The sequence below is a fragment of the Aspergillus glaucus genome (genome assembly GCF_001890805.1).
Source record: "Aspergillus glaucus CBS 516.65 unplaced genomic scaffold ASPGLscaffold_3, whole genome shotgun sequence".
Classification (NCBI taxonomy): Eukaryota; Fungi; Ascomycota; class Eurotiomycetes; order Eurotiales; family Aspergillaceae; genus Aspergillus; species Aspergillus glaucus.
In genome coordinates, this window is record NW_019170455.1 from 358,859 (window position 1) to 385,034 (window position 26,176).

The window sequence follows — 26,176 nt, forward strand, 5'->3', positions numbered from 1 at the left end:
TCGGGAGAGGATCTGTGTATGTACGAGTCAATTGGGTTGACATGTATGTTACTAACTTCTATGGATCATAGGGGATGGCGCTACACTCGCTGCACATGCTGATTCCACGCCATGGCATATAAAGCAGGAGCCTGGGACTTTGCTTTATCGGTATGCTGGAAACTAGCTTATGGTTCTGTTTCGATTGCTGAACTGAATAGGATCTGTCTCTTCATCACAGACTACTACTACCTTGACCTACCGGACGACGAACCGGATACTAAATGTGAACTTAAGGAGGGCGGAAAGCAGGCGTGGGCGTTTACACGAGCCGGCTGGTAAAGGCAGTGAACCATGTTGATTTGCTAATGTAAATTTGATGGTATGACATCTGTGACTATCCATACCACCAGACGGCGCGATGAGATGAATAAACAATATGCATCATATGGTACGACACTGACATTGACCCACAATCGGAATGATGATACTCGAACAGAGAAAGAAAAAGTTAAAATGAATGCCGCTATTAGGTTGATTATGTTGCCGTACCCTCAACAGGAGTCTCTTCATCCCCGGCTTCGCTGGCTCGCTCACTTGCCTCGCTTGCGGCCTTATCGGACTTCTTGGACTTGCGACTGAAGATGTTAAGGCTTCGAGTTGATTTGTCCGCCGAAGGAACACTGGAAGTGGTACTGTCTACACTCTTTCCAAGCTGGGCTTCACTGGCGCGATCCTCATCAATATCGCCCTGCGAGGAATCACCCTTCCTGGAAAAGAGACCGGACCGATCCTTCCACGAGCTGAACTTGCTGGAACTACCCTTGCGAGTGAGTTTTCGAATGAACGACTCCTTTGAAGCACCATTGTCAAGAGAAGTGCTCGACGGCACCCTATCCAAGGATTCGTAAGAATCAGTGAAGATAGACAACGATCGAGAATCCCGGGAGATCCGTGATTCAGACGGCGACCCATCGTCCATGTGGAGATCAAATGATTCATTCGTGTATTCATCCTTTTGATCCTTGCCCAACTCCTCGCTAAAGATGGTCGTGAATGACGGTGCCGTAGGGTTCAACTTGGGCGTTGCTGGTCGATGGGACGATGAAGGACGAGTTCCGATGGGAGCCTGCAGAGGACGGCTCTGTCTCTCAAAGGAAGAATCCTGGAGGAAATCCGGTTCTCCGCTTAGACTCAGAGGTAAGTGGCCGGAGGAGCCATACGAGGGCCGACGTGTAAGACCTCTTGACCAGGTGGACGGCGAAGCCCAATCAAATCCCAGTGGACTCCGATGGTCTGATTTATCTGCCGATGGCCAGCCAAAATGCCGGTTATCCGTCGAGGGATGAGGTAACTGGTTATCAAACGAGAAAGTAGATGAGGGCCTTGGTGACAACGAGCCGCGCCGGACGGTACCCAGAATCGATGACGGGTCGATCGGATCATGCCTGGGGCTGAATTGGTTATACCCGGTACTCAGATCTGAGCTCTCCCCATGTTTAGATGCACCATGGCCAAAGCCAAACCGGCTAGAGGAAAAAATGTTGGAAAAAGCAGCCCGCCGCGAAGGTGCCTGATCTGAAGAACTGTCGGCAGTCACACTAGTTGTGTTGCTTTTGGGAAACAAGGATATCGGGTTTGGCCAATTGCCTGTATGACTTAGCCGGCGACGTCTAGAACCTATAGGATCCATATCGTCCATGTTTCGTGGATAAGACTGACTTTGGCCTGGCTTCAGGGTGCCTAGTAAAGGCGGCTCGTCGGCAAGAGTTTTCCCGCGAGGTCGATGAAAACCGAAAAGACCAGAAAGTCTTCGTGACGCACTTTTCGGAGCATCCTCCGCAATTCCCAAAGAAACCTGCTGCGAGTCCCTTTCCTGTTGGTTATGGTTCTCATGTGGGCTGGCAAAAAGGCTCCCGGGCTGACTTCCCGAAGAGCCCGGGGACGGAGGTGCATGGGGAAAAGGTTCAAGCTGCGGATTGGGTTCAAGGTTCGGAAATCGTGAGCGAACAGCGGGATGCGGAAGTTCTGGGGATTCCATTTCATCTCCCAGAAGGTCGGAGGGGAGTAGGGAATCCGCGCGGGGACTCATCTGGGGATTATTGAAAGACAAATCTAGGTCGCTGCGCAACGCCTCTGGCAGATCCGATACACCGGATAAAGCCATCCCGTTGTTGACATTAAAAAACGCTGAGCTTGGACCGAAAGTTGGCGAACTGGTGGAGGGGGGATTGTAGTTGATGAAGGGAGGGTCGATCCCGGCGAAGTTGATGGGCGAGGAAACGTTACTTGCCAGCGAACTGCGGTGACGACGAGGACGGATGGTCGCTGCACTCGACAAATCCAGATCCAGGGCTGGCAGGGAAAATGGACCAGTACTGCCGGGACGCTGGCTTGCAAGCCATTTCAGACGCTCTTGTGCATCTTGGTAATTCTGCTGGGTCTGAGCATGGAGAGTAACAAGAGCAGCATAACGCGACTGCAAGTTACCCAACTTGATTTCCCATTGGCGCGCTCGTTCGTTGTCAATTCGATCCAGTTCCTTGCCATCCTCGTTGTCGCCTCCCTGGTGTCCCTTCCTATCCTCCTCTAACTTCTTGACGCGTCCGCCTTTGTCCTGAATATCATCGTCGATGCCCTTCATCTCAGATTGTTCCTTGGCGATCTTCTCTCTGACTTCATCCGTGCGCCTTTTTCTCTGCTCCTCCAGACGGGATTTTTCTTCCTTTACATGTGCAGCATCGCCCGTCATCTTCGCAATCTGCTCCTGCCATCGAATAATGTCGTTCTTTCGTTTCTGGCGCTCTGCTTCCTTTTGCTGCAAAAGTCGTTCCCGTTTGGACTTCTCACCCTGCGCGGTGCGATTGACGCTTTCCAACTTGTAAACGTGCTTCCTGAGCTCGTTGCTGGTCTCGTCCTTTTCCTTCACGCGCCTCCTCATATCATCGCGCTGCCTTTCAAGGTTCTTCAACAATGTGATATGCTCCTCTTCCTCTTCAGCCACTGTTTTATCCACATTCTCATTTTCATGCTGCAGAGATTTCAATCGATCAGCGAGCTGCTCGAGAGTCTCGTCCCGGTCGTCCTGTGTCGTGCTCTTTTGTACTTCCTCCGGTTGTCCTTGTAAAACATCCACTCCGCTCGCCATGGGAGAGTGTTTTCGCCCAACCTGGGGTCGTTTCGATTGTAATAGGCCTCCTCCGCTGTGTTCACGGGACATCACGGGAGCGGACGGAGCTGCAAAGCCAGTGGTCGACCGGGGAATCGAAGCGCGAATGGTAGGACTTTCAATCGCATCATTTTCGTCAGACTGCGACAAGGGCGCCGAACTCGTTCGCACATGAAGGATAGCACTCGGGGTTTGAAAATTCGCTGCGCTGACCGAAAGAACACAGATGTGGTAGATGGTCCCTGGGACCAAGTTCAAGATCTCGACTGCCGTCTCCGCCCGTTTGGTTTCGCCCACTAATGGAATTAGTTCCCAATTCTTGTCCCGCACGAGCGAAGAAAAATCAGAAGTACCTTTACTACCGTTCAATTGGATGATGTGTTTGTGGATGGAATTATGAAAATCCGGTTGTTTCCAAGCAATGTGAATCTCATGAGCAGTGATGTCTTCGAGAGTGAGCTCTGGCGGCGGAGGGATATCCAAACCGAGCTTTTCCACCAGAACTTCATTCGAAGTCTGGCAAACCTGCCAGGCGCGGTACAACAGCCTTAGGAGTCAGCGTCTGCAGGGCATTGAAGCGACCGGAGGGAAATCAAATAGGACAAAGGAGCTCACCAGATCAAAGCCCATAAGATAGTCACTGCCAGGAAGAGAGCCATGACGCCTCGGACCCTCACTCGCGGAACCACGCTAGGGTAGGCGTCAAAGGTGAGGTGCAACGGCTCATACATCCCCGCGTCGAATCTCCATGGACGCGGCGGGTATGGACAAGAGAGACACCGATTCGAGTAAGCCGTAAAAGTCGAGGGCCGAAAAAGCTTGTTCATTCCCCGAATGAGGAAAAGAGCGAGAGGAGGCGAAAGAGACGGAGAGGGAGAGAGAGCGGGAAAGAACGAAGAGCCTTGGGGAGACCCTCCTCGGGCCGTCTCCGCCGAGAAGCGCCTTATTGGTTACATAAGATCTCAGTCATCCATCTAATTCTTGGCACTGATCTTGGCATTCCCCAATCCATAAGATTTCCCAAAGCGGAAGACACCTCAAGCGGAAATCCGCTAGTCCATATGCGGAATAGTGTGAGCCCCTCTGCCGGACAAAGAGCCGAGGCATAAAACAATCTAGCCCAATCGGGAGAGCAGGTGACCGCTGTTGGTTTGTTGAGCGCATCGCATCTCCCAACGGTCGTCTCACCACCACCACCACTTACCATCTCCGTGCTTGTCTATCTTTCTTTAGTCGCATCTCTTACTCTGTATGAGTACTTCTTCCACTCACTCTGCGTTTTCTGCCATTCGTTTGCTGTTTCTGGTCTGTGGTATGTGGCAGCTGGAGTTCCTTGTCATTCACCATCGTCACATGGGCCTTATGTAGGCGGCGTCTTTTTCTCCGAATCAGCTCCCCTCTTACCTCCTGAGATTTTCTCTTTATCCACACCTTTTTCTTGCAACGTTATATCGAATCTCTGCGAGAATCCCTCGACTTGACCCGGCGCGATGCAGTACGTGCGGAGTATCAGTGGTTCCGTCTCGAAGACATGGAATTCCATCAATCCAGCGACTCTCAGCGGAGCCATTGATGTGATTGTGATTGAACAGGAAGATGGTTAGGATACGCTTCATTCTTGCTGTGGATTTGTCTGTGCTAATACTCGGGGTACGTGATTAGGAACTCTTGCCTGTTCGCCGTTTCATGTCCGATTTGGGAAATTTTCCCTCCTCCGCCCCTATGAGAAAAAGGTATATCCATCCCAACCATACTGCGAATCCCGTCCAGTGTGTGACTGAACTGGGTCACAGGTCGAATTTACGGTCAATGGAGAGAAACAACCATATTCCATGAAGCTAGGTGAAGGGGGAGAAGCGTTCTTTGTATTCGAAACATCAGATGATATTCCGGATTCGCTACAAACATCACCAGTGGTATCGCCAGCGGGTAGTCCAAGGTCTCAGAGTGAGAGTGAATTATCAAGCTCACTCCAAGAACCGGATTATCTGGACTTGGATGTCTCACCCGACGCAAGTGAATCGAAGCCTGCGGACATTCCCCTGTCGAGAAATGCCCGGGCCTCGACTGATCTGGGTATGGATGGCTCTCGGGTGATCTTTTTCTTTGCATAATTTACTGACATGCATCACAGGGGCGATCACACCCCTGTCACGGTCATTAGATACGCCCGAACTCGGCATGCCCCATCTTGGTCCGCTTGAGTTGGAATCGGGAAAGCTTAATCGTTTTGACTCAGAGCCTCCGTTGGGAGACGATTTTGAAGTGCGTTCAGCAAGCTCCCATGTATCGGAGACCGATCCAGTCCATATTGCACGTTCCCAAAGCCCGCCCCCACCGACAGCAGAGGAAGCTATGTCGCGTGCGATTTCCTTGTCGAAGAAATTATCGGGGTCAAATATCCCATCGCACGTCACGGATACAGGAGATCTTATGCTCGATATGACCGGCTATAAAAGCAATGACGAGGACGCTTTGCGCGCGGAAGTTATTGCACGCAAAATCCTATCCGAAGAACTGGAAGGCTGCTACGATATTGGATCTCTGATTGGTGCTGATGAACATGGGAACTTGTGGATCTACAGCAGCGAGGAGGCCAAAGAGGCGGCCAATCGTCGAGCAACCTTTAATGCGATGAGGCCCAACTCAGCCATGAGCGAGAATGCTGTTACGGATTCCGGGTATCATAGTGATGGTGACCAGCATATTCCTGAATCGTTGCTCACCCGGCATACCCGTGCGAAATCTGACGTTCAACCTGGAGTACCTACTGCATTGACGCAGGAGGCTCTGTCGGGAGACGCGAACCGCAACTATGCAAAGACTCTCCGTCTCACAAGCGACCAACTCAAAGCTTTGAACCTGAAACCGGGACCCAATCCGATGTCGTTCAGTGTCAATAAGGCTACATGCACCGCAACCATGTATTTGTGGAGTGGAAACACGCCAATTGTGATTTCAGATATTGATGGGACCATTACCAAGTGAGTCACCCCGGGATTCATTCGCATGTATATGTTTCTAACCATGAATCTGTAGGTCTGATGCTTTGGGCCATGTCCTGAACATGATTGGCCGTGATTGGACGCATGCCGGTGTGGCCAAGTTATACACAGATATCGTCAACAATGGATACAATATCATGTACCTTACCAGTCGGTCTGTCGGCCAGGCTGACACCACGCGGGCATATATTTATGGAGTCAACCAGGACGGATATCGATTGCCCAAGGGCCCTACCATCATGAGTCCTGATCGGACGCTTGCCGCCCTACGACGTGAGGTTTACCTGAGGAAGCCAGAAGTGTTCAAGATGGCATGCCTACGGGATATCCTTGGTCTCTTTAATGGAAAGGAGAATCCGTTCTACGCAGGATTCGGCAACCGACTCACGGACGCCTTGAGTTATCGGTCAGTGAACATTCCATCGAGTCGGATTTTCACAATCAACTCGAATGCAGAGGTGTCTCTGGACCTTCTCAGCCTCAACCAGTACAAGAGTAGCTACGTTACCATGCGCGAGCTATTGGATCACTTCTTCCCACCGGTTAGTCTTCTTGTACAAGCCGGAGGTGAGGATTTCACCGACTTCACATACTGGAGAGACTTGCCGCCGGACCTCGACGACTTTTCAAGCACGGATAGCGAAGATGAAGAAGAGCAAGAAGATGAAGAACACGAGGAAGATGAGGAAGAACACGAGGAAGAAGAAATGGACGAGGAGGAGGACGTCGACGACGAAGAGGCAGATGAAGAGGACGAAGGCGATGACTACGAGCTCAGCGGTGATGAAGGAAGTGAAGTGTTTGACGACGACGAGCCCGTCGAGGAAGATCTCGGTGCCAGCTACGTTTCTCAAGCCTCGGCAGACCAGCCCCCTCCGGATCTGAGTATCGATGGCGTTGATTTGGAAGACGATGAAGGAATCGAGGGGGACGACGAAGTTGAACCACCTGAGGCGACTCCAAAGCCCGTGGAATCGAGACATTCGATACCATTGTCCGATCCTCCTTCCCCTTCGAGGTGACGAAATGCATCTGATTCTATTGCTATCGAGTTCGTCGTACCAGACTGGACTGCATTTGCATTATCCGTGGCATTCTGACTTTATTATGCATCATACCGGAGTTTACTGGGCAGCCTTGTATTCATACACATTGCTTTTTGGCAGGACGTTTGGCGCGATATCTTTTGTATGGGGATAGTTTAGAAATATTGGTCTATCCGTCGTTACTTTGTTGATTGCACATAGCCTTGGACAGTCTTTTGAATAGAATTGTTTGTATATTCGTTTACTTCTAGTGCCAGTTCAGTTGTACATAGTCTACGGGTATACAGGATTACCCGTTCTGGACTAGCGCCTCGGAGCTTGATCTTCAGATTCGTCCATCACAGTTCACGTCAACTCACCACTTCAACCACGCCTTCTAGCTGCACTACTATTTTCTTGTTTTAAAGGTCTATTGTATTCGTGGATACCTTCTTGCGTCTACTAATGCCAGCGTTATAATCAACTCGATCGGTCATTCCACGTCGCTAAAGACTCCAACCTCAACCTACTACTCCCTTCGAGCCAACGACGGACAGTTACTTCAAGAAAATGGCATCACCAAACCAAACATCACAACCTACGCAACCCCTCTCCCCCCCAACAACCGACCCAACCTCCAACAACGCCAACACCACCACCACTAACATGAACAACAACAACAACAACACCTCGTCGCAAACCCCCAGCGCCAACCAAACCACAACCGCACCAACATCAGCCTCCGCTCCCCAACCAACTCAAATCCCCGCAACCTCCCTAAAAGACTCTGGCAAGACGCGCCGCCCCCGCGACGTCCGTCTAATCCACATGCTCCTCGCCTCCCTCGGCGTAACAGCCTACCAAGAACGCGTCCCCCTTCAACTCCTCGACTTCGCCTACCGCTACACCTCCAACGTCCTAACTGACGCCGTGCATCTCGCGACGGAGGGGTATGCGGCTGCAGCTGGTGAATCAGGGACGAGTAGTGGCCGTGGCGGCGGCAGCGGGGGTGGAGGTGGTGGAGGAGCGCACGATGTGAACACGGTTAGTTTGTCGGCGATGCGGCTGAGTATTGCGTCGAGGTTGCATTATCAGTTTCAGACGGGGCTGCCGAAGGAGTTTCTTATGGATGTTGCGACGGAGAGGAATCGGGTTGCGTTGCCCGGGGCTTCGAGGGGGTTTGATAATGCGGGTAATGCGAATCGGGCGCCGCAGGCGCATCAGGGATTGGTGATGGGGGGGATGAGGTTGCCGCCGGAGAGGTTTTGTTTGACGGGGGTTGGGTGGGACATGAAGGAGGAGTGGGAGAGTGAGGGTGAGGAGGAGATCCAGGAGCCAGTGGATGGAGAGGGAGAAGGGGAGGGGGATGATGAAGGGAATGGCGATGATGATGATGATGAGGATGGGAAGATGGAGGATATTTTCGGAGAGGATACTGCTATGGGCGAGGGAGAGGGGGATGAAGATGGAGACAAGGCAATGGCGGATGTCTGATTAACAATTACACTTGATTACGGAGTTAGGCGCATAGCTGGGATTAGGAGATTCATATCTATTCTTTTCACCTTTTAACAAGTCTCACGACAGCACTGTACATAACATAAATGCCCTGAGACCGTATCAACCGAAAACACAATGCAACGCCAGATCCAACGCCAAACATACACAGACGTACAAGTAGTCCACAATAACAACGTCACAAGAAGCCAAGGCAGCCTACCCCGACGCCTTCTTCCTCTCATCATCCTCCCTCATCATCCGAATAACCTCCTCCCTCCTCCTCCTCACCCTCTCATCCTCCTCATTTCTAACCCTCCTCCTCTCCTCCGCAGTTGCAAACCACTCCTCCCTCGCCCGATCCTCCTCCTCTGGCTTCGCATGCGCAAGCATACACCCGTTCATGGTGAGTCGTTGCTGTCGACAGATCCATGTTGCGGTTACGGTGCGGTTCACGGCGCATTCGGCGAATGCTGCAGCCCCGGTTAGCAGGCTTCATTTTGATATAGTGAGATGGACACAATTTGGGGACAGGAGGATTGGGACAGTACCCTTGATCTCAGCGGCGCAATGGCTTCGCACGCGTTTGTGGAAGAGGTCTTGGACTTCTGCTTCTTGGGAGGCGGAGAGGGGGAGGGGGTTGCGGAGGTTGTATTTGATTTTGGGGCGGGGTGGTTGTTGTTGGTCTGTCATTTTGGTTGTCTGGTCTGCTTTTCGCTGGGTAGATTTCGAGATTCGACTGTTTGTAACTCTGGTGCGGTGCGGTGTTCGTGAGTGAGGTGGGGACAACAGTAGGTGAGTTGCCTGGGTTGAGTGAGGGATTGGATTGAGCCCCTTAAACTGAACCGAGTGTATCAATTCAGACAATGAATAGAGTGAGCCAAAGGGAGTAGTATCTGCGATTGTAGAGGTTCAAGAAAAGCACCGTCGAGGAAAAGAGCAGCTGACCGAGAAAGTCGACGTTGGAGCTTCCGCCGGCGGAGAACTTTTTTCAACTCTTCAACTATCCACCTCCGCCGACGTCCAACACTTTTTTCTCTTTTGACTGCAACAGCGTCATCTATAATTTATTTATACTGTGATAACAAGAAAGAAATCGCAAAATGTCGTCCATGCGCAACGCCGTCCACCGACGGCAACACCGCGAGCGAGGCCAACTCCAAGGCCGTGAAAAATGGGGTATCCTCGAAAAGCACAAGGTACCTTTCCCTTTAACCCCCAATCCATCCCTCAAAAAGAGAAGTACTAACAAATAAAAGGACTACTCCCTCCGCGCAAAAGACTACAACCAAAAGAAAGCCAAACTCGCCCGCCTCTCCGAAAAAGCCCGCGACCGCAACCCCGATGAATACGCCTTCGGCATGATGTCCTCCCACTCCGGGAAAGCAGGCAAACACGGTTCCGGATCGCGCGACTCCGCCGCCAGCCTAAGCCACGAGGCGATCAAGTTGCTGAAGACGCAGGATGCGGCGTATCTGCGGACCGTCGGGGAGAGGGTTAGGCGCGAGATGGAGAGGGTTGAGCAGGAGGTTAGGTTGCAGGAGGGGATGAGGGAAGTTCTTGGGGGGAAGGAGGATGATAATAAGAAAGGGAAGGGGGAGGAGATGAGTGAGGATGATGAGTTTGGGGGGTTTGATTTTGGGGATGAGGTTGAGGAGACCAAGCTGAAGAAGGTGGTTTTTGCGGGTGATCGGGAGGAACAGAGGAAGTTGAAGAATCGGAGGCTACGGGGGGAAGAGGAGGAGGATGAGGATGAGGATATGGACGATTCCTTCGAACAACGGCTGAAACAGAAGAAATCTCGGAAACAGCTCGAGGCGGAACGACAGAAGCTGGCTGACGAACGACGAGCACGCAAGCTGCGCAAGAGAGCTGTTGAGGCGCGAGAGAATAAGCTCAAACACCTTCAAAAGCAATTTGCTGATATCACCGCCGCGGAGCGCGAGCTGGACTGGCAACGAGGGCGGATGGATAACTCTGTTGGGGGGACGAATAAGAATGGCATCAAGTGGAAGATTCGGGAGAGGAAGAAATAATTCCTCTATTATGATTATGACGATTTGCTTTGTTATTGATTCCCTGTTGTCATTGGTCCGGAAAAGTTGTTGCTTGTTCATTCTATAGCATGCTGTAGATACCACTAATTCAGAGATAGAACCATCTACATAGATAACTTTTATTCATTATCATACTATATGTCCAACGTTAAATCATGAGAAATGAGGAAAGCGACTACGACTGATTCCGCTTGATCTCAGCCACACGAATGCTGACAGCCCTCTTGTGCGCCTCGAGTCCTTCAACACCAGCCAGTTGCTCGACTGTGCGTGACAGGCCGTAAAGACCGTCAGCAGTCAGGTTGGAGCTGGTGATATGCTTGAGGAAGGATCCCAGGTTGACACCGGAGTACTGCTTAGCGTAACCGTATGTTGCTGTAAAATGTTAGCACGAGTAAATAGATCCATAGAAACGAAAGGCCACTTACGCAAAGAGTGGTTGACACCTGCAGAGTAATCCCCCACACTCTCAGGAGTCCACTGGCCGATGAACACACTGCCTGCGTTCTGTACCAGGTCCACGACGGACTCGGCATCCTGCACTTGCAGGATCAAGTGCTCCGGAGCGTACTCGTTGCTGAGGGTCATGGCCTCGTTGATATCCTTGACCACGAACGTCACAGAGTGCGCCAGAGATCCCTTGACGATATCCATCCGGGGCAGGGCTCTTGCCTGCGCATCGACCTCATCCTCAATGGCCTTGAGCTGAGCCTCGTTAAGGTCAATCGCGATGAGGATAACCTGCGAGTCGACGCCGTGTTCAGCCTGACTCAGAAGGTCGGAAGCCACAAATGCTGGGTTGGCGTCCTTGTCAGCCACCACAAGCACCTCACTGGGTCCAGCGGGCATGTCAATGCTGACACCTGCAGAGGTGTCGTTGGCCACCAGCATCTTGGCAGCAGTCACGAACTGGTTACCGGGACCAAGGATCTTGTCGACCTTGCTGATGCTTGGGGTTCCGTAGGCCATGGCAGCCACAGCCTGAGCACCACCAGCGAGAACAATGCTCTCAGCACCGACCTTGTGGGCGACGTAGACGATCTCAGGGGAGATGCTGCCATCCGCACGCGGGGGCGAGGCGAGCACGATGGTCTTGCATCCAGCAACCATGGCGGGCACACCCAACATCATGGCTGTAGAGGGAAGCACGGCAGTACCCCCGGGGATGTAAAGACCAACCCGCTCAATGGCCCGCGAGAAACGTGAGCAGACCACACCCGGCATGGTCTCCATCTTGAGTGCATCATTGCTTCCCTTCTGGGCGGCGTGGAACTTGCTGATGTTGGAGATACTGACATCGATAGCCTCCTGCGTCTCTGGGGACATCTTCATGAGTTCCGCAGGGAACGGTGCGTGGAGGACGGGAGACGTCAAGGACGTAGCCTTTTCAAACTTGTGGGTGTACTTGAGCACACCCGCATCGCCGTTCTCGCGAACGTCCTGGATGATGGGACGCACAAGGCCGACAATTGCTTCGTTCGACTTTTGCGACGGCCGCTTGAGGTGGTCGCGGACGACGTTCTCTGGTGCCGAAGCGGTGACCACACGGGTCATCTCGAGTCGGGCGTTCACGTCAACGGCGGGCTGCTCGGGCTTCTTCTCCTCGGCGGGCTTAGATTCGGCTGCAGGTGCCAGACCAGCCTTCTCAGCCCAGGGACCCTTGGCGTCACCCTTTCTCCTCTTAACCTTGAGGCTCTTGAGGTCGAGATTCCGTTCGACATCCTCCAAATTGACACCATTGGCGACGCAGCGGGTCAAAGCAAAATAGAGCAGATCGGCGGCTTCGAACGCAATCTCCTCCTTGGTGTTGGCGCGGCACAGTTCGTCGGCTTCCTCCATGATCTTAGCCTGGGCGAGTTTGGGGTCATTGAACAGTCTCGCAGTGTAGGAACCGGCGGGGGCGTCTGCCTTGCGGGCTTGAAGGGTCTTTTGAAGGCGAGAGAGACCATTGTAGGGACCGAAGCAGCTTGCTCTACCGAGGTGGCAGAATCCTAGAGAAAACGTCAGTTCCGACAAGGCTGGATTTGTGATAGTTGATCTTACCCCGGCCAATCTGGTTAACGATGAAGACCAGACAGTCGCTGTCACAGTCGAATCCAACACGGATAAGTTCCTGCACATCACCACTAGATTGACCCTTGTACCACAGGCCGCGCTTCCGGCTCTGGTAGACACCAGTACCAGTACGGAAGGCCTCTGCGATACTCTCATCACTGCTCCAGACAAACCCCAAAGAGACACCCCGCTCATCGGTGACAAGGGTGGCATACAAGCCATTGCCCTGGTCGACCACGGCGCGGGCAGCGACAAGCGAAGCGGCGGAAATCTGGCCATCGGAGGGATTGCGCTCGAAGGTCAGGCTCTGTGCGGGAACGACGCTAACAGCACCTTCGTTGATAGTTTGTTTCAGACCTTCCTCTGTAATCGATACGTTGTCACGGTAGTTCTGGTAGAGATTCTGCGCCTCGAGGTTCATGCCCAGCTTATCAGCCAGGGCCTTGCTAGCCGATTCCGTAACGAGACCGGCATCCTTCCTCTCGGGATTCTCTGCCACCCATTTCTGGAAAGCATCGATCTGGCTATCGGACGAGGTGTAGACGATGAGACGATCGGAGGGAACAGATTGTTCTTGAGACAGGGTGGTTAATTGGTCAAGGGAGATGAAGACTTTAGCGGCACCGGTGTTGAGGATATCGACGATATCTCCGGAAGAAGGGATGTCGGTAACATCGAGGTAGACGTCGAGATTCCGGAAGTTCTGGCGCAGAAATTCCTGAGCTTGCTTGAGATTGTTGACCCTGACGAGGACACGGCCTAGGTATGCGATCTGCTGGAGAGAGAGACCAGCGGGGGCCGCGGGGTCGAAGGAGACGAGGAGGGGGGCTGCCATTCTGTCGTATGTCTAGTTAACGAGGGGAGACAAGCAAATGAGAAAGATAAATAGATCAAGAGAGTCCCCTGTGTCCTGAGGAAAATGACAGAAAGAGTTGGGAGAGGGAGAGAGGAAGAAGAGGAGAAGCTGAAGCCGGAAGAGTCATACTGTCGATTTTTCAGCCCCGCCACAGCCGGTCATTCACCCATTTTTGTCTTTTTCTGTATAAGGGGGTCAAGTTAAAGGTATAGAATTAGCAATTACAATTTACATATGCGGAATCAAAAATTCTAGAGAGGTAGAGCCAAAAGTGAGGTTGATTATACTGACCGAAGGATTGACCAATAGCAGCACGCTAATTAGAATCTGTATAGCTTCAGGACTTCCGTTTTTGGGTAGTTGACATATCACCACAACCGATCATATTCGGTGTATTACAAGTACAGTCAAGTACATGTGATTTCACATCGCAAACAAATTCGTGTATTCTGGGATCATGCAGTCAGAAGAATGTCTGACACGGAAAAATGGAAAGAGCTAACGACCCCCAATAAAGAAGGCCGATTCCTTACAGCAAACACGACTATTGGAGGCAAAATGCGGCATTCTTTCTTTGCGACGCAGGGGTGATTGTGTCACTCTTACAAATATGCGACTCGCGCCTTCCTGTTGTGCCACTTACTGTCACTTACTGTCACATCTTATAATTTTTAATACATTTTGCTGTTGAATTCTTTCTTCTAGTCGTTCGTTAATTGCCAGACATGCGCCTCTCGAGCCTTCTCTTCATCGGCCCTTCGCTGGCTGCGACCCTTCCGCCCCAGCCACTTCTGCATCAAGAGGAGGCCCTTTCTCAAGCGGACGCGGTCAAAGAAGCCTTTCAACATGCCTGGAATGGTTATACGAAATACGCTTTTCCTCATGACGAGTTGCGTTCGGTTTCCAACGGCTACGGAGATTCCAGGTATGTCACCTTTTCTCGTGCCTGTATGATATTGATGATGTACTGTATAGAAACGGATGGGGCGCTTCTGCCGTTGATGCCCTCTCGACCGCGATTCTGATGCGTAAAGCCGATGTCGTTAACCAGATTCTCGACCATATTGCCTCTGTCGATTATTCCACCACTCCATCCTTGGTCAGTCTGTTCGAGACTACCATCCGATACCTCGCGGGAATGTTATCCGGATACGACCTGCTGAAAGGCCCTATGGCAGATCTGGTTCAAGATTCGTCCAAGGTGGACATGCTTCTTACTCAGTCGAAGAAACTAGCAGACGTACTCAAGTTCGCCTTTGACACAAAATCCGGGGTGCCGATCAACGACGTCAACATCACCTCGCACGAGAACGACGGTCTGACATACAACTCACTTGCCGGAATGGGCACTTTGACGCTGGAATGGACGCGATTGAGTGACCTGACGGGTGATCCAGAGTATGCGCGATTGAGTCAAAAGGCACAAGAGTATCTACTGCACCCAAAACCGACCAGCAGTGAGCCCTTCCCCGGTCTGGTGGGCAGTAACATTGATATCGCGACGGGCAACTTCACCGACGCAGCAGTTAGCTGGAACGGTGGCGCGGATTCCTTCTACGAATACCTGATCAAGATGTACGTCTACGACCCGTATCGCTTTGGATTGTACAAGGACCGATGGGTGGCAGCCGCCCACTCGACCATTGAGCATCTGCAGTCGCACCCGTCATCGCGGCCGGACTTGACATTTCTGGCGTCATACAACAGAGGCCAGCTTGGTCTCAGTGCGCAGCACCTGACCTGCTTCGATGGAGGTAGCTTCCTGCTGGGTGGGACTGTGCTGGGTGACGACAAGTTGGTTCAGTTCGGCCGGGATCTCGTGAAAGGGTGCCATGCGACATACAACGAGACGGCGACGGGAATCGGACCGGAGACGTTTGCATGGGATGCGCAGTCGGTGCCAAATGACCAGCGGGTGTTTTTCGAGAAAGCCGGTTTCTACATCACCAATGGGGTGTACATCCTGCGGCCGGAAGTAATTGAGAGCTTCTACTATGCATATCGTGTCACCGGTGAGACACAGTACCGAGACTGGGTGTGGGATGCATTCGTGGCCATCAATGCCACATGCCGGACAGACTCTGGATTCGCAGGAATCAACAATGTAAATGTGAAGGATGGAGGTGGGAAGCAGGACAACCAGGAGAGTTTCATCTTTGCGGAAGTGCTCAAGTATGCGTATCTGGCGGTGACAGGAGACGATGAGTGGCAGGTGAAGCCGGGCAATGGGAACAAGTTTGTGTTTAACACGGAGGCGCATCCTATCCGAGTATATTCTTAACGTGTTCTATACTTACTTTAAACTGGGTTTTCTAATCATAATGTCTATCGATACGATAAGAGATACTTGCCAAAAAAGTCCAAACTTAGGCCCAGACACCCGAAAGATCGTCGTAAAGATCGAAATGGTCCCTGGAGATGGGACTCACTTAAGTATACTCCGTAAACCCTCTGTATTATAGAGTACTTCGTACTATGTAGTCGTACTATGCAGTGCTAAAATAAATATGCATACTCAAATAGGAAAGATTAGCATTCCGCCCCACTGCGCAGATTTGAGCAACCTTGAGAAAGATGAAGCAAAAACCTTGGAAGGGAGTACCTTGGGGGGACACATATAAGTATGCTCTCCTGTAGCTGTTCAATCTCATTATTGTTATCATTCTAGCATACTATACATCCTTCTACACTACTCTATCCCATACCCCAGATACTTTTATACCATACTCCACTTTAATCTATACAATGTGTGGCCCTCCTCGTCCTAGCTCCGGCGGCCGTATCGCCGTACTCTTTCCAGCTTCCTCTTCCTCTGCCAACTCCTACTCTGTCCTGTTTCATAACGACAAAGAAAACACACAAGCCACCTTTCGTGCCGACAATAACGATATAGACTCTCTCGCTGCGCTCTGGGGGTCTTCCGCAATAGATTTGCGGATAGAGTGAGTCTCTTACCGCTCCATTACCTGTATTCGGGTGGTTATTAACAAGGACAACAGGAAGTACGGAGATCTCACATCCTCATCGACATTAACATCATCACCGCTGCATGCCTTCCGCCTGAGACCTCAACCTGGGGCTTCTAAGATGGAGATGGAGTGCGAGTTGCCGGAACGGTTGGACTTGGGGATTTCAGACACGGGGATTGTAGGGAGACAGGTTACGGTTGTTGCGGATGGGAGGATGGGGACGGGAGTTGTTGGATATGATTGATTTATTCTCTCTTTGTGTGCTTGGAGTTTCGGTGAATTGTTCATAGCATTTTCGTGTTATTCTGATGCTCATACATCATAGCGTATTTACTGAGTTCTGATAATGATCTATTTTACAGCTTGAGGACAGCAGGACCCTCAATGCCATTCTGGTACCGGTCCTCAGTAGTAGACCAGTTGATGATCTTCCAGATACCATCGACGTAGGAGGCCTTGTTGTTCAGGTACTACAAGCATCATTAGCACCAACGTATAAAAAGGCCGGAACAAAGCAACAAGAACAAAGAAAAGAGACTCACCTGCAAATAATACGCATGCTCCCACATATCCACCCCAAAAAGCGGCGTATCCCCCGTAACCGGATCCTGATCCTTCGTCGTCACAATCTCCAACTCCCCCTTAGGCTTATTCGCAACCAACCAACCCCACCCACTCCCCTGGATTGCCAGCAACGTAGCCGAAAACACCTTTTGGAATCCCTCGTAGCTACCCCACTTCCTCTCAATCGCCGCCTTGACACCGGGGGCAGACTCGAGCTTCGCCTGCGGGGAGCTGGCGGGGGTCAGGTTCTTCCAGAAGAGGGAGTGGTTGATGTGGCCGCCGCCGTTGAATTTGATCTTTTGTTGCAGGGAGATGAGTTGGGGGACGTCTTGGGATTGGAGGGCGGTGGATTGGGCGGTTAGGGCAGCGTTGAGGTTGGTGATGTAGGTTTGGTGGTGCTTTTGGTGGTGGATTTCCATGATTTGCTTGGAGATGACGGGCTCAAGTGCCTGTTTTGTATTAGTATGAGAGGCTTAGCTGGGAGGAGAGATACATACATCGTAGGCGTAGGGAAGGGGAGGGAGGGTGAATTGAGACATGGTGATTATTGTAGTTTGTGTTTGACTGGCGTTTCGAATTCAGCTAATTTGCAGTAGTTGAGGGATTGAAAGAAGAGAAGTCAGAGAAAGCAAGAAAAGAAGAGAAAGAAGATATATCTCCAAGGTACTCTAGTGCGCGTGTTTGAGCGGGTTTCTCCAGGGACCTTGATGGGTCTCTGGAGCACGATTGAGCACATTACTCTGGACTTCTACGGGATTCTATCCAATGATACTCTGTATGGATGACATCTGACTGCCAATTAGTAACGAATGCTCTGTATGAATATCTCTCTGAAATGATGTTATCCTGGCTGTCGATTAGGGTTAGGATCTATTCTTATCCGTACCGCATCCCACCCCAGATTACCGATTCGCCGACGCCCGCATACTCCCACTACCACTTCTATACAGGTGTACTATCAAACCTATGTCGCAAACAGAGAACACTTTCGCCCATATAAACCACTCTAGATGTCCTTTGTAGTTCGAATAACCTCGTTTCATCCCCAAACGGATCACTAATCATGCGGGGTATCACCGAACCTCGGCTCTCGGTATGACTTCATTTAAGTACCCCGGTACGAGCACAGGGGCATGGTTTCGACTTTTCATACTTCTATCTTTACCAGATAATCGCCAGATAATACTCAATTGAAAATGTCAGAAGCACATCTCGATAACTTTTCCTCGCTCTTCTCCCTTGATGGCAAAGTCGCCGTCGTCACCGGCGGTTCAAGGGGTCTAGGTCTCCATGCCGCGTCGGGGTATGCTTCCAATTCCCTTTGCGCAACAAATTGAAACCAAACTAATAGGATAAAATAGTCTCCTCCAAGCCGGATGCTCAAAAGTGTACATCACATCGCGAAAAGCCAGCGCCTGCGAAGAAGCCGTCGCCGTGCTCAATGCGCTCCCGAACAAGCGCCCCGGCACGCAAGCCATCTCCGTCCCCGCCGATAGTTCGCGCATGGACGAATTGGATAGACTCGTTGCAGAGGTGAAAAAGACGACGGATCATGTGGATATCCTGTTTGCGAATGCGGGCGCGACATGGGGCGAGAAATTCGAGACGCACCCCGAGCATGCGTTTTCGAAGGTTATGGATTTGAATGTTAAGAGTGTGTTTTATTCGGTGCAGAAGTATGCCTTTCCCCCCGGGGTTCCAACTCTATTATCCACATATACTGATACCCCTGTCAAGGTTCGCCCCTCTCCTCTCCCAATCTGCAACCCGCGAGTCCCCCTCGCGAGTAATCATCACCGGCTCCGTCGCAGGCATCGGCGTCGGCTCTCTCGGCGAAAATGCCACATTCAGCTATTCCACTTCCAAAGCTGCCGTCCTCCATCTAACCAGGAACCTCGCTATCGAACTCGGTCCTCGGCATATCCTCTGCAATGCGCTTGCGCCCGGGTTCTTCCCGTCGAAGATGGCATCTGGGCTGATCGAGAAGCAGGGCGGGTTGAAGGCTTTGGAGGAAGAGAGTCCAAATAAGAGGTTGGGGAGGCCGGAGGATATTGCGGGGGCGGTTGTTTATTTGGCGAGTCGAGCGGGTAGTCATCTGAACGGGGCGACGATTGTGCTTGATGGGGGGAGTGTGTTGAAGAATAAGCTGTGAGGGGCTCTAATTGTATATAATCGTGTAATGGATCGGAGTTCTTCCCACTGCGTCAGGCTTACCTACCTACCGAATGATCAAAATCGAGTGTCCATATCCTGAACATTCCGATACTGAAATATGTCCGCTAAACCACTCGACGAGAGGAAACCCCGGATCCCTTATACGAGGGGTTGGCGGTTTACTATTCAACAACATGTACCCCCCTCCTCCCATACAGCGGCCTCCCTTCGCTGGCTGCAAATTCAATAGCAAAGCGGAATCCCGAAAAATGGAACAATTGCATCCCATTGAACGATGCCTTCAATACCCCCATTGCAGGGCTCATATGGCCTATTCAGCCTTGAACTGCAAGTCCATGACACAGTGCGCGTTGGCAATTGTCACAGCGCTCAAGTGGTTGAAGTCGAAGTCCTCACTGAAAACCCTCCAGTTGATGGACTATCCCAAGGCCAGCATGTGGTTGCTAAGCTATATGATCCGATGTACATCGATGACAATGAATTCTATGTCAATCCGTTTCTAGTTGCTGATAAAGGCTACACCTATGAAACAGCAGCTTATGGTGCTCTTTACGACCTCCAAGGTTCCCCAATTCCTCGATACCATGGCTCTTATTCTCTCGATATCGCCGAAAGTCAATCAAGCGAAGTGTCCGACTCATCCTGATTGAATATATACTAGGGGCTGTCAATGCAACAAGCTGGTCCCAACGGGCTCTCCCATAAGGCACGCCAAAGCATCATGAAGTCCACATTGAGTTTGAGTCATCGCTCTACGCCAGGGATGTTGTTTTTGAGGATCTCCGTCCAAGAAATATCATGCTGGTCAACCTCAAGGATGAACAAACACATACCGTCTTCATTGATTTTGCACATGTACGGTTTGAGCGGCTGGTATATGTCCCTGAGGGTCAAGAAGAGCCTGAGTACTGGCAAGGTACATACATCTTGCCTCTTTTGCGTTGGCATGAAGTTCGAGGGCAGACCTACGGATTCGAAGACTGGATTGACTGGGACTGGCAACCATGGCTTGAGGCGGACTTTGCGGAAACAGCTGCGACGATTAAGCCGGGGATGGTAGAGCTTTTTATGCCAAAGACCTTTCTCAGGAAGATGTAAGGTCAAAAGTGATGGAGGTATCTTTACTAGTCAAGAATAAACTTGAGTAAGATTTCTTGGTATCTCCTTTATATTAGTGCGATCTCAGTCCGAATTCCCACATGTGCAAGGCATATGACTCCAAGACACTGTAGTTATGCAATTCACCGGCCCAATTGGACATAAGCCTTCTAAAATCGATGTTAGATTCTCCTGACTTCGCATTTAGTTTCACATCATCCATGTCTCTACTTACAATCGAGATGATATTCTTTGTATCATATTGATTCAAGCGGTCGACTATGCCCTGGCTGCCGAATTGGAGTCATACAGCCAACGAAATCATGTGGCTTCAGCTACAGAATATGAGCTCAGTGATGAGTGCGCTCTCCCCTGCAGATCTGTACCGGTGGCCAAGACAGCGAGAAAAGAGTGACTGTGGCTTAGGAAGGTCTACGAGATCTTCCATCCGTAGTAACCACATTCAACACCCCAGCCGGCAACCCCGCCTTTTCAGCCAACGCAGCCAGCGCCAGCGCAGAGTACGGCGTCTCAGCAGCCGGCTTGATCACGACAGTACATCCTGCCACAATCGCCCCCGCGACTTTCCGCGTGATCATCGCCGACGGGAAGTTCCAGGGCGTCAATACCCCAACTACACCCACGGGCTGCTTGATAGTGACCACCCGGTTGCCCAGTGCTGTGCCTTGAGTCATGTATCCATAAGAGCGGGTTGCTTCGCCGGCGAACCAGTTGATGAAGGAGGCGGCGTATTGGATCTCTTGTTTGGCGCCGGTGATTGGGCGGCCGTTTTCGAGCATCAGAATGCGGGTAAGGGGCTCGATGTTTTTTTTTTTTGGACCAGGGTGTGCCAGCGACGGAGGAGGAGGGCGTGGTCTTGGGGTCGGGTGTGGCGGAAGGATTGGAAGGAGTGGTGGGCTATTTCGATGGCTTTGCGGGCTCCGTGTTCGTCTCTGTTGGAGTGGGTTAGCGGGTCATTTTCCTGGGGTTTTTGAAGTATCACAATCGTGAGGACTTACACGTCCGGGCAAGTCCCTAGGATACTGTTGTCGGCCAGGTCTGAGCACATGCGTCAGATATTCCTTCCTATAGATCAATACTGAGAGTTGGTTCATGTTACAGAGAATGTCTTCTTGTCCGGTGCATCCTGCCACCGGCCTCCGATATAGGCTTGTTCGCGGAATAAATCAGTGTTTTACAGCGCTGACTGGAGTCCATCATTGTTCCATTGAGAAAATTCCAAACCATTGAGAACTACTCACAGATGCCATGGCTTTTATAGGAGCCCGCGCATACAATGCAGTAGTTTGGGGACGCCTGGTGACGGCGATTGCGAATGAGCGAACATGGTTGTTTGGACTAATAATAATAATAATTATTATTTAATCAAGTTTATTGTCCATACCGAGCCCTAGAGCTATGATAGACCATGATTCATGGACTCGAGGCCAGCAGCTATTCTACGGTCTCTTGTCCCTATAAGTTCCTGAGGCAACACCTCCTTCTATAATATTTCTAATCTTTTTCCTCGCCCCAGGCCGCCTGTATGCGCAGGGCTTTCGAGCAGAGTGCTCTCCTTGTGTTTTTGGAGCAGGGTGGGTGTGGCCTAGTGTCACAACCTAGCTTCTCTTCATATCGTAACCTAAGGTTCTAGTTAGTTAAGTCTCAGTTGGGGCACTCACCTGAGTGTCCTTCGTCGTCGTCGTTATATCGATAATGACCCCCAAGGTCTAAGTCATAATGCGCCGCGTGGTATCTCGCCCCAGTAAGGCTCTGTAAAGAATGCGCTGCTTGGTATATCGCCCCAGCCAGGCTCCGTAAACAAGTAATCCAAATAAGGTGACGAAGTAGAGAAACAAGGTCAACTAAGTACGTATACTTAGTTGTTGGTTTAGTGCTGACGAGTCTGAACTAGAAAGGTAACCAATGCTTTATTGACGAAGACAATCGCGAAGAACTCAACTAAGTACAGGAATGAGTGTCCTTATATATCCTCCACGATATCAGTATAACATCCCCGAAGTATACTGGTATACCCTATACAAAACCAATAGTATAACTCCCGACTTGTATACCTGTATACCTCCCGCAGGTCACGTGAGGTATGTCGTACTTCCTTAATGCTCAGGCCAGGACCCCTGCTTAACTCACTGATCATCCCATTGAGCATACCCAATGATTCTGCCTTAACTCCCCGCATCGTCACGTGAGGCTGACAGGATAAGGTCTGTAACACCTAGGCTAATTCTCAGCTTAGGCTACCCTCCCTTTTGGACTAATAACTAGCAGTGAAGCATTGAAGTGTAATTGAAGGGATCAAAGAATATGTAGATTTAAGAATGAAAAAAAATGAACAAGAGGATATAGTCTTTATACATACAATCGGTCAGCCATGTAACCCTAATTGGTCGACGATTCTCGGATTCCAGTTTTCCGAGAGAAACCCCGCATCCGAAGCACGGAGAGCATTTGTAAATTTGTCCTACATATTCTATATAGCTCTCCCCCCATCAACCTCCAAATTAATCCCCATGATAAATCGCGACTCATCGCTAGCCAGGAACAAGCACGCGTTGGCGACATCCACGGCCTCGCATAATCGGCCCAGGGGCACGTTACTCGTGAAATTGGCCATGTTCGCTGGCGTGTCCTCGACACCTGTGAATGCTTTGAATCTTTTGACCGTTAACTCTTGTTACAGTCTAGCTCAGGATAAAATAAATACTCACAGGCCAGTCACGCCCAGAAGCGGACATACAGAGTTAACCCGAATACCGAACGGTCCATATTCAGCGGCTAGACCTTTCGTTACCTAGTCATGGTCAGAGATCGATCTATGTAGGTAGCCGGAGCATACGTACATTGCACACAGCTTTTTTGGAGGCATTATACCAAACGAGTCTCGCGCGCGGTCTGGTAGCGCCTACCGAGCCGATATTGACAATCGAGGACTCTTTAGACGGATTCTCTTTGAAAATTGGTATCAGGCTCTGCGTAGCATGAAAGATACCCTTGACGTTGACGTCGAAGCAGCGGTTGGATTCCTCTTCTGTCACGTCCAGCGTGGGCTATTCACCATTTATTCAATAAGTCAACGCTGCGGTTATAGATCGGGAGGTGGTCTTACCTTATTATGATATGTCGTCCCGGCAGTGTTAACCAAGCAATCAATCTTCCCATACTCTCTCAACAGCCGCTGCCCCAATTCATGGGGGGAGGAGTGCGAATTTTTTGGATGCGGGTGGGCAGACTACTACAGAGACTATGGTGAAGGCGTTTGAGATTGTTTTGGAGGATGAGCGGGTTAGGGTTGTTTTGGTTAATATTTATGGGGGCGTGTACTCCCCATTTCCTACTGTCCAAGATCGTCGCTAATGGCTTTTGCTGTAGGTATTATTCGGTGCGATATGGTGGCTGAGTCCATTATTCAAGCTGCTGCGAGGTTAGGCCCATTGCGGTGTCCAATGGTTGTGAGGTTACAGGGGACGAATTCGGAGGAGGGGCAACGTATGGTAAGGATTACATCAATCTGAGGCAAAGTCTCCTAATACTGACTATCTATAGATCCAGGAATCAGGTCTAAATCTGATTGCCGAGTCTGATTTTGAACGAGCAGCTCAGGTAGCTGTTAAGCAGACAAGACTAATGTGAGACGCATGGCATTATACTTGATAGTTTCATTGATCAATCTCAACAAATCATGGGCTTAATAACCCTCCCCTCCTCTAGATCAGCGATTGCCTTGTTAAAATCGTCCGGCTGAGATGCGATTGTAATCCGAGAAAGGTTGCGTCTATGCGTGTTGATCAGTGAAACCCCGCTTGAGTGTTTTTTTTTTTTTTTTTTTCTGGGTTTCCGAGAAAGACTATCTCCGTTTCGGGTGTTCGGTGGGCTTGGGATGAATCATGGATACCACCCACCTTGTTGGTGAGCAGTACGGTGAAGAATTTGTAAATCAAAATGGCCAGCTTGAAGGGGAGAAGAAAGCCACTCATTAATCAAGACTATGTATTATTTACTCCGGACACGGCACCCCCATATTAAAGAAAACCGCCTTCGTCTGCGTATAATTCTCCAACACAGCTGCTCCACACTCCCGTCCAATCCCACTCTCCTTGAACCCTCCAAACGGAATACTCCAGTGCACAAAGTTATACATGTTCACCCAAGTTGTGCCCGCCCGCAGCGCATTCGTCACTCGGATAGCTCGCTCGTAGTCCTTAGTGTGGCAGGCTGCGGCAAGACCGTATGAAGTGTCGTTGGCGTGCTTGATGACTTCGGCTTCGGAGGAGAATTTGGAGATTGCGACGACGGGGCCGAAGATTTCTTCGCGCATGATCTATACCACTTATAAGCATGAAGAAGAAGAAGAAGATATTTAGGAAAAGGGGAGCAGTACCTTCATTTCCGGCCGCACATCTGTAAAAATAGTCGGCTCGATGTAGTACCCACCAGTCTCTTTTTCAATAGCCTTTCCGCCAAGATGCAGCGTGGCACCTTCCTCGACACCGGAATCAATGTAGCCCAGGATCTTCTCGTATTGCATCTTGCTGTTCTGCGGGCCTTGTTTCGTGGTCTTGTCAAAGGGATGGCCTACGATGATCTCCTTCAGGCGAGCGGTGAATTTGGTCAGGAATGTATCGTAGATGTCTTCGTGGATGTAAATGCGTGTGCCTGCGTGGCATGTCTGGCCGTAATTCATGTTGATGCCCCATGCGGACCAGTCCACTGCTTTGTCTACATCGGCATCGGGGAAGATGATGTTCTGCGAAGCGTTAGCCCTCGCATATTGTAGAATAAGCCGGGGCCGGGTACATACCGGAGATTTACCCCCCAGCTCCAAAGTCACCTTCTTCAGATTCGACGCGGCCGAGGCACGCAGAATCGCACGTCCAGTAGTGGTCGATCCGGTGAACGCAACCTTGTCCACGTCCATGTGATGGGCAATGGCACTTCCAACTGTCTTGCCATATCCAGAGACCAGATTGAGCGTGCCAGGCGGGAAGCCAGCCTTGGAGATCAATTCACAGGCCTTGAGCGCTGACAACGGAGTGGCTTCGGCGGACTTAATGACAACTGTGTTTCCGGTAGCCAATGCTGGGGCGATTTTCCAGATGAACATCATCAAGGGGAAGCTATTGAGTCAGCATCCAACGACGGCCAGGCAGGCAATGCAGACGACCTACTTCCACGGAATAATCTGCCCACAAACCCCAATAGGTTCCCTCCTGGTATACGCAAAAGTACCAGGGATATTAAATGAAGTCTCCCCCGCAACCTTATCCGCCCAACCAGCATAATACCGCAAAGTACCGACCGAGGCTGGGAAATCAAGCGACGAGCAAAGCTTCACAGTCTTGCCGGTGTCAGCACACTCAAGCGCAATCAGGTCGTCTTTGTTCTCTTCAAACAGGTCGGCAAGTTTGTTTAGGAGAGATGCGCGGTAGGTGGGGTTAGATTGTGCCCAGTCTCCGGCGTCGAAGACTTGTCGAGCAACGCGGACTGCCTCGTCGACATCGTCCTCGCGGCCTTCTACGATGGAGATGAGGGGTTGGCCTGTGGCAGGGTCTTCAACGTCGAATTTGGCACCTTGTTTGCTGTTTGCGAATTGGCCGTTGATGAATAGGCCTGTAGGCAGGGAGATGGTTCGGCCGTTGAGATGGAGTGTTTCGGTCATGGTGTAGTGCGCAGATAAATATCAATAACGCTCTTGAATGAATTGATAAA

At 50.8% G+C, this 26,176-nt stretch overlaps 15 protein-coding genes across 15 annotated transcripts; 8 read left to right on the forward strand and 7 right to left on the reverse strand.

The window, feature by feature from the left end:
• Nucleotides 1-281: 281 nt before the first annotated feature.
• On the reverse strand, nt 282-4,718 carry ASPGLDRAFT_79436 (Fibronectin type III domain protein; the record flags this gene model as incomplete). Its single annotated transcript, XM_022550019.1, has 6 exons — nt 282-3,444; nt 3,502-3,673; nt 3,764-3,838; nt 4,353-4,367; nt 4,421-4,455; nt 4,553-4,718. The coding sequence occupies 6 exons, from the start codon at nt 4,716-4,718 to the stop codon at nt 518-520; spliced, it is 3,390 nt and encodes a 1,129-aa protein (XP_022404344.1). The 3' UTR covers nt 282-517.
• Nucleotides 4,339-7,573, forward strand: ASPGLDRAFT_164048 (putative lipin Smp2). The gene is made up of 5 exons (XM_022542565.1): nt 4,339-4,747; nt 4,811-4,881; nt 4,942-5,224; nt 5,283-6,132; nt 6,188-7,573. The coding sequence occupies exons 1-5, from the start codon at nt 4,639-4,641 to the stop codon at nt 7,173-7,175; spliced, it is 2,301 nt and encodes a 766-aa protein (XP_022404345.1). The 5' UTR covers nt 4,339-4,638; the 3' UTR covers nt 7,176-7,573.
• Nucleotides 7,574-7,907: 334 nt separating this feature from the next.
• ASPGLDRAFT_89510 (putative transcription initiation factor TFIID, 31kD subunit) lies at nt 7,908-8,672 on the forward strand (the record flags this gene model as incomplete). Its single annotated transcript, XM_022550467.1, has 1 exon — nt 7,908-8,672. A coding segment is annotated over one exon (765 nt), but the record flags the coding sequence as incomplete, so codon positions are not given.
• Nucleotides 8,673-8,894: 222 nt separating this feature from the next.
• Nucleotides 8,895-9,368, reverse strand: ASPGLDRAFT_32153 (uncharacterized protein; the record flags this gene model as incomplete). Its single annotated transcript, XM_022544140.1, has 2 exons — nt 8,895-9,148; nt 9,227-9,368. 2 exons carry the CDS (start codon nt 9,366-9,368, stop codon nt 8,895-8,897), a joined length of 396 nt encoding a protein of 131 aa, XP_022404347.1.
• A 410-nt stretch (nt 9,369-9,778) lies between these two features.
• ASPGLDRAFT_117852 (rRNA-processing protein UTP11) lies at nt 9,779-10,711 on the forward strand (the record flags this gene model as incomplete). Its single annotated transcript, XM_022539909.1, has 2 exons — nt 9,779-9,874; nt 9,935-10,711. The coding sequence occupies 2 exons, from the start codon at nt 9,779-9,781 to the stop codon at nt 10,709-10,711; spliced, it is 873 nt and encodes a 290-aa protein (XP_022404348.1).
• Nucleotides 10,712-10,907: 196 nt separating this feature from the next.
• Nucleotides 10,908-13,622, reverse strand: ASPGLDRAFT_119047 (histidine biosynthesis protein HIS4; the record flags this gene model as incomplete). The annotated part of the gene is made up of 3 exons (XM_022540013.1): nt 10,908-11,107; nt 11,161-12,723; nt 12,776-13,622. The coding sequence occupies 3 exons, from the start codon at nt 13,620-13,622 to the stop codon at nt 10,908-10,910; spliced, it is 2,610 nt and encodes an 869-aa protein (XP_022404349.1).
• Nucleotides 13,623-14,228: 606 nt separating this feature from the next.
• On the forward strand, nt 14,229-15,924 carry ASPGLDRAFT_164057 (glycoside hydrolase family 47 protein; the record flags this gene model as incomplete). Its single annotated transcript, XM_022542566.1, has 2 exons — nt 14,229-14,568; nt 14,619-15,924. Exons 1-2 carry the CDS (start codon nt 14,369-14,371, stop codon nt 15,922-15,924), a joined length of 1,506 nt encoding a protein of 501 aa, XP_022404350.1. The 5' UTR covers nt 14,229-14,368.
• Nucleotides 15,925-16,388: 464 nt separating this feature from the next.
• ASPGLDRAFT_32157 (uncharacterized protein) lies at nt 16,389-16,856 on the forward strand (the record flags this gene model as incomplete). The annotated part of the gene is made up of 2 exons (XM_022544141.1): nt 16,389-16,585; nt 16,643-16,856. 2 exons carry the CDS (start codon nt 16,389-16,391, stop codon nt 16,854-16,856), a joined length of 411 nt encoding a protein of 136 aa, XP_022404351.1.
• Nucleotides 16,857-16,968: 112 nt separating this feature from the next.
• On the reverse strand, nt 16,969-17,715 carry ASPGLDRAFT_118437 (superoxide dismutase; the record flags this gene model as incomplete). Its single annotated transcript, XM_022539959.1, has 3 exons — nt 16,969-17,082; nt 17,155-17,625; nt 17,674-17,715. 3 exons carry the CDS (start codon nt 17,713-17,715, stop codon nt 16,969-16,971), a joined length of 627 nt encoding a protein of 208 aa, XP_022404352.1.
• A 657-nt stretch (nt 17,716-18,372) lies between these two features.
• Nucleotides 18,373-19,328, forward strand: ASPGLDRAFT_118297 (oxidoreductase, short-chain dehydrogenase/reductase family; the record flags this gene model as incomplete). Its single annotated transcript, XM_022539951.1, has 3 exons — nt 18,373-18,479; nt 18,538-18,852; nt 18,914-19,328. 3 exons carry the CDS (start codon nt 18,373-18,375, stop codon nt 19,326-19,328), a joined length of 837 nt encoding a protein of 278 aa, XP_022404353.1.
• Nucleotides 19,329-19,625: 297 nt separating this feature from the next.
• On the forward strand, nt 19,626-20,449 carry ASPGLDRAFT_63815 (uncharacterized protein; the record flags this gene model as incomplete). Its single annotated transcript, XM_022548715.1, has 2 exons — nt 19,626-19,965; nt 20,079-20,449. 2 exons carry the CDS (start codon nt 19,626-19,628, stop codon nt 20,447-20,449), a joined length of 711 nt encoding a protein of 236 aa, XP_022404354.1.
• A 422-nt stretch (nt 20,450-20,871) lies between these two features.
• ASPGLDRAFT_118907 (uncharacterized protein) lies at nt 20,872-21,276 on the reverse strand (the record flags this gene model as incomplete). Its single annotated transcript, XM_022539996.1, has 1 exon — nt 20,872-21,276. A coding segment is annotated over one exon (405 nt), but the record flags the coding sequence as incomplete, so codon positions are not given.
• Nucleotides 21,277-22,940: 1,664 nt separating this feature from the next.
• On the reverse strand, nt 22,941-23,633 carry ASPGLDRAFT_117993 (uncharacterized protein; the record flags this gene model as incomplete). Its single annotated transcript, XM_022539920.1, has 4 exons — nt 22,941-23,124; nt 23,179-23,261; nt 23,311-23,517; nt 23,577-23,633. Coding segments are annotated over 4 exons (531 nt in total), but the record flags the coding sequence as incomplete, so codon positions are not given.
• On the forward strand, nt 23,477-24,155 carry ASPGLDRAFT_42713 (uncharacterized protein). Its single transcript, XM_022545652.1, has 3 exons — nt 23,477-23,783; nt 23,840-23,961; nt 24,014-24,155. Exons 1-3 carry the CDS (start codon nt 23,714-23,716, stop codon nt 24,098-24,100), a joined length of 279 nt encoding a protein of 92 aa, XP_022404357.1. The 5' UTR covers nt 23,477-23,713; the 3' UTR covers nt 24,101-24,155.
• Nucleotides 24,156-24,464: 309 nt separating this feature from the next.
• On the reverse strand, nt 24,465-26,126 carry ASPGLDRAFT_118344 (aldehyde dehydrogenase family protein; the record flags this gene model as incomplete). The annotated part of the gene is made up of 4 exons (XM_022539955.1): nt 24,465-24,788; nt 24,849-25,214; nt 25,269-25,584; nt 25,636-26,126. 4 exons carry the CDS (start codon nt 26,124-26,126, stop codon nt 24,465-24,467), a joined length of 1,497 nt encoding a protein of 498 aa, XP_022404358.1.
• Nucleotides 26,127-26,176: the final 50 nt, after the last annotated feature.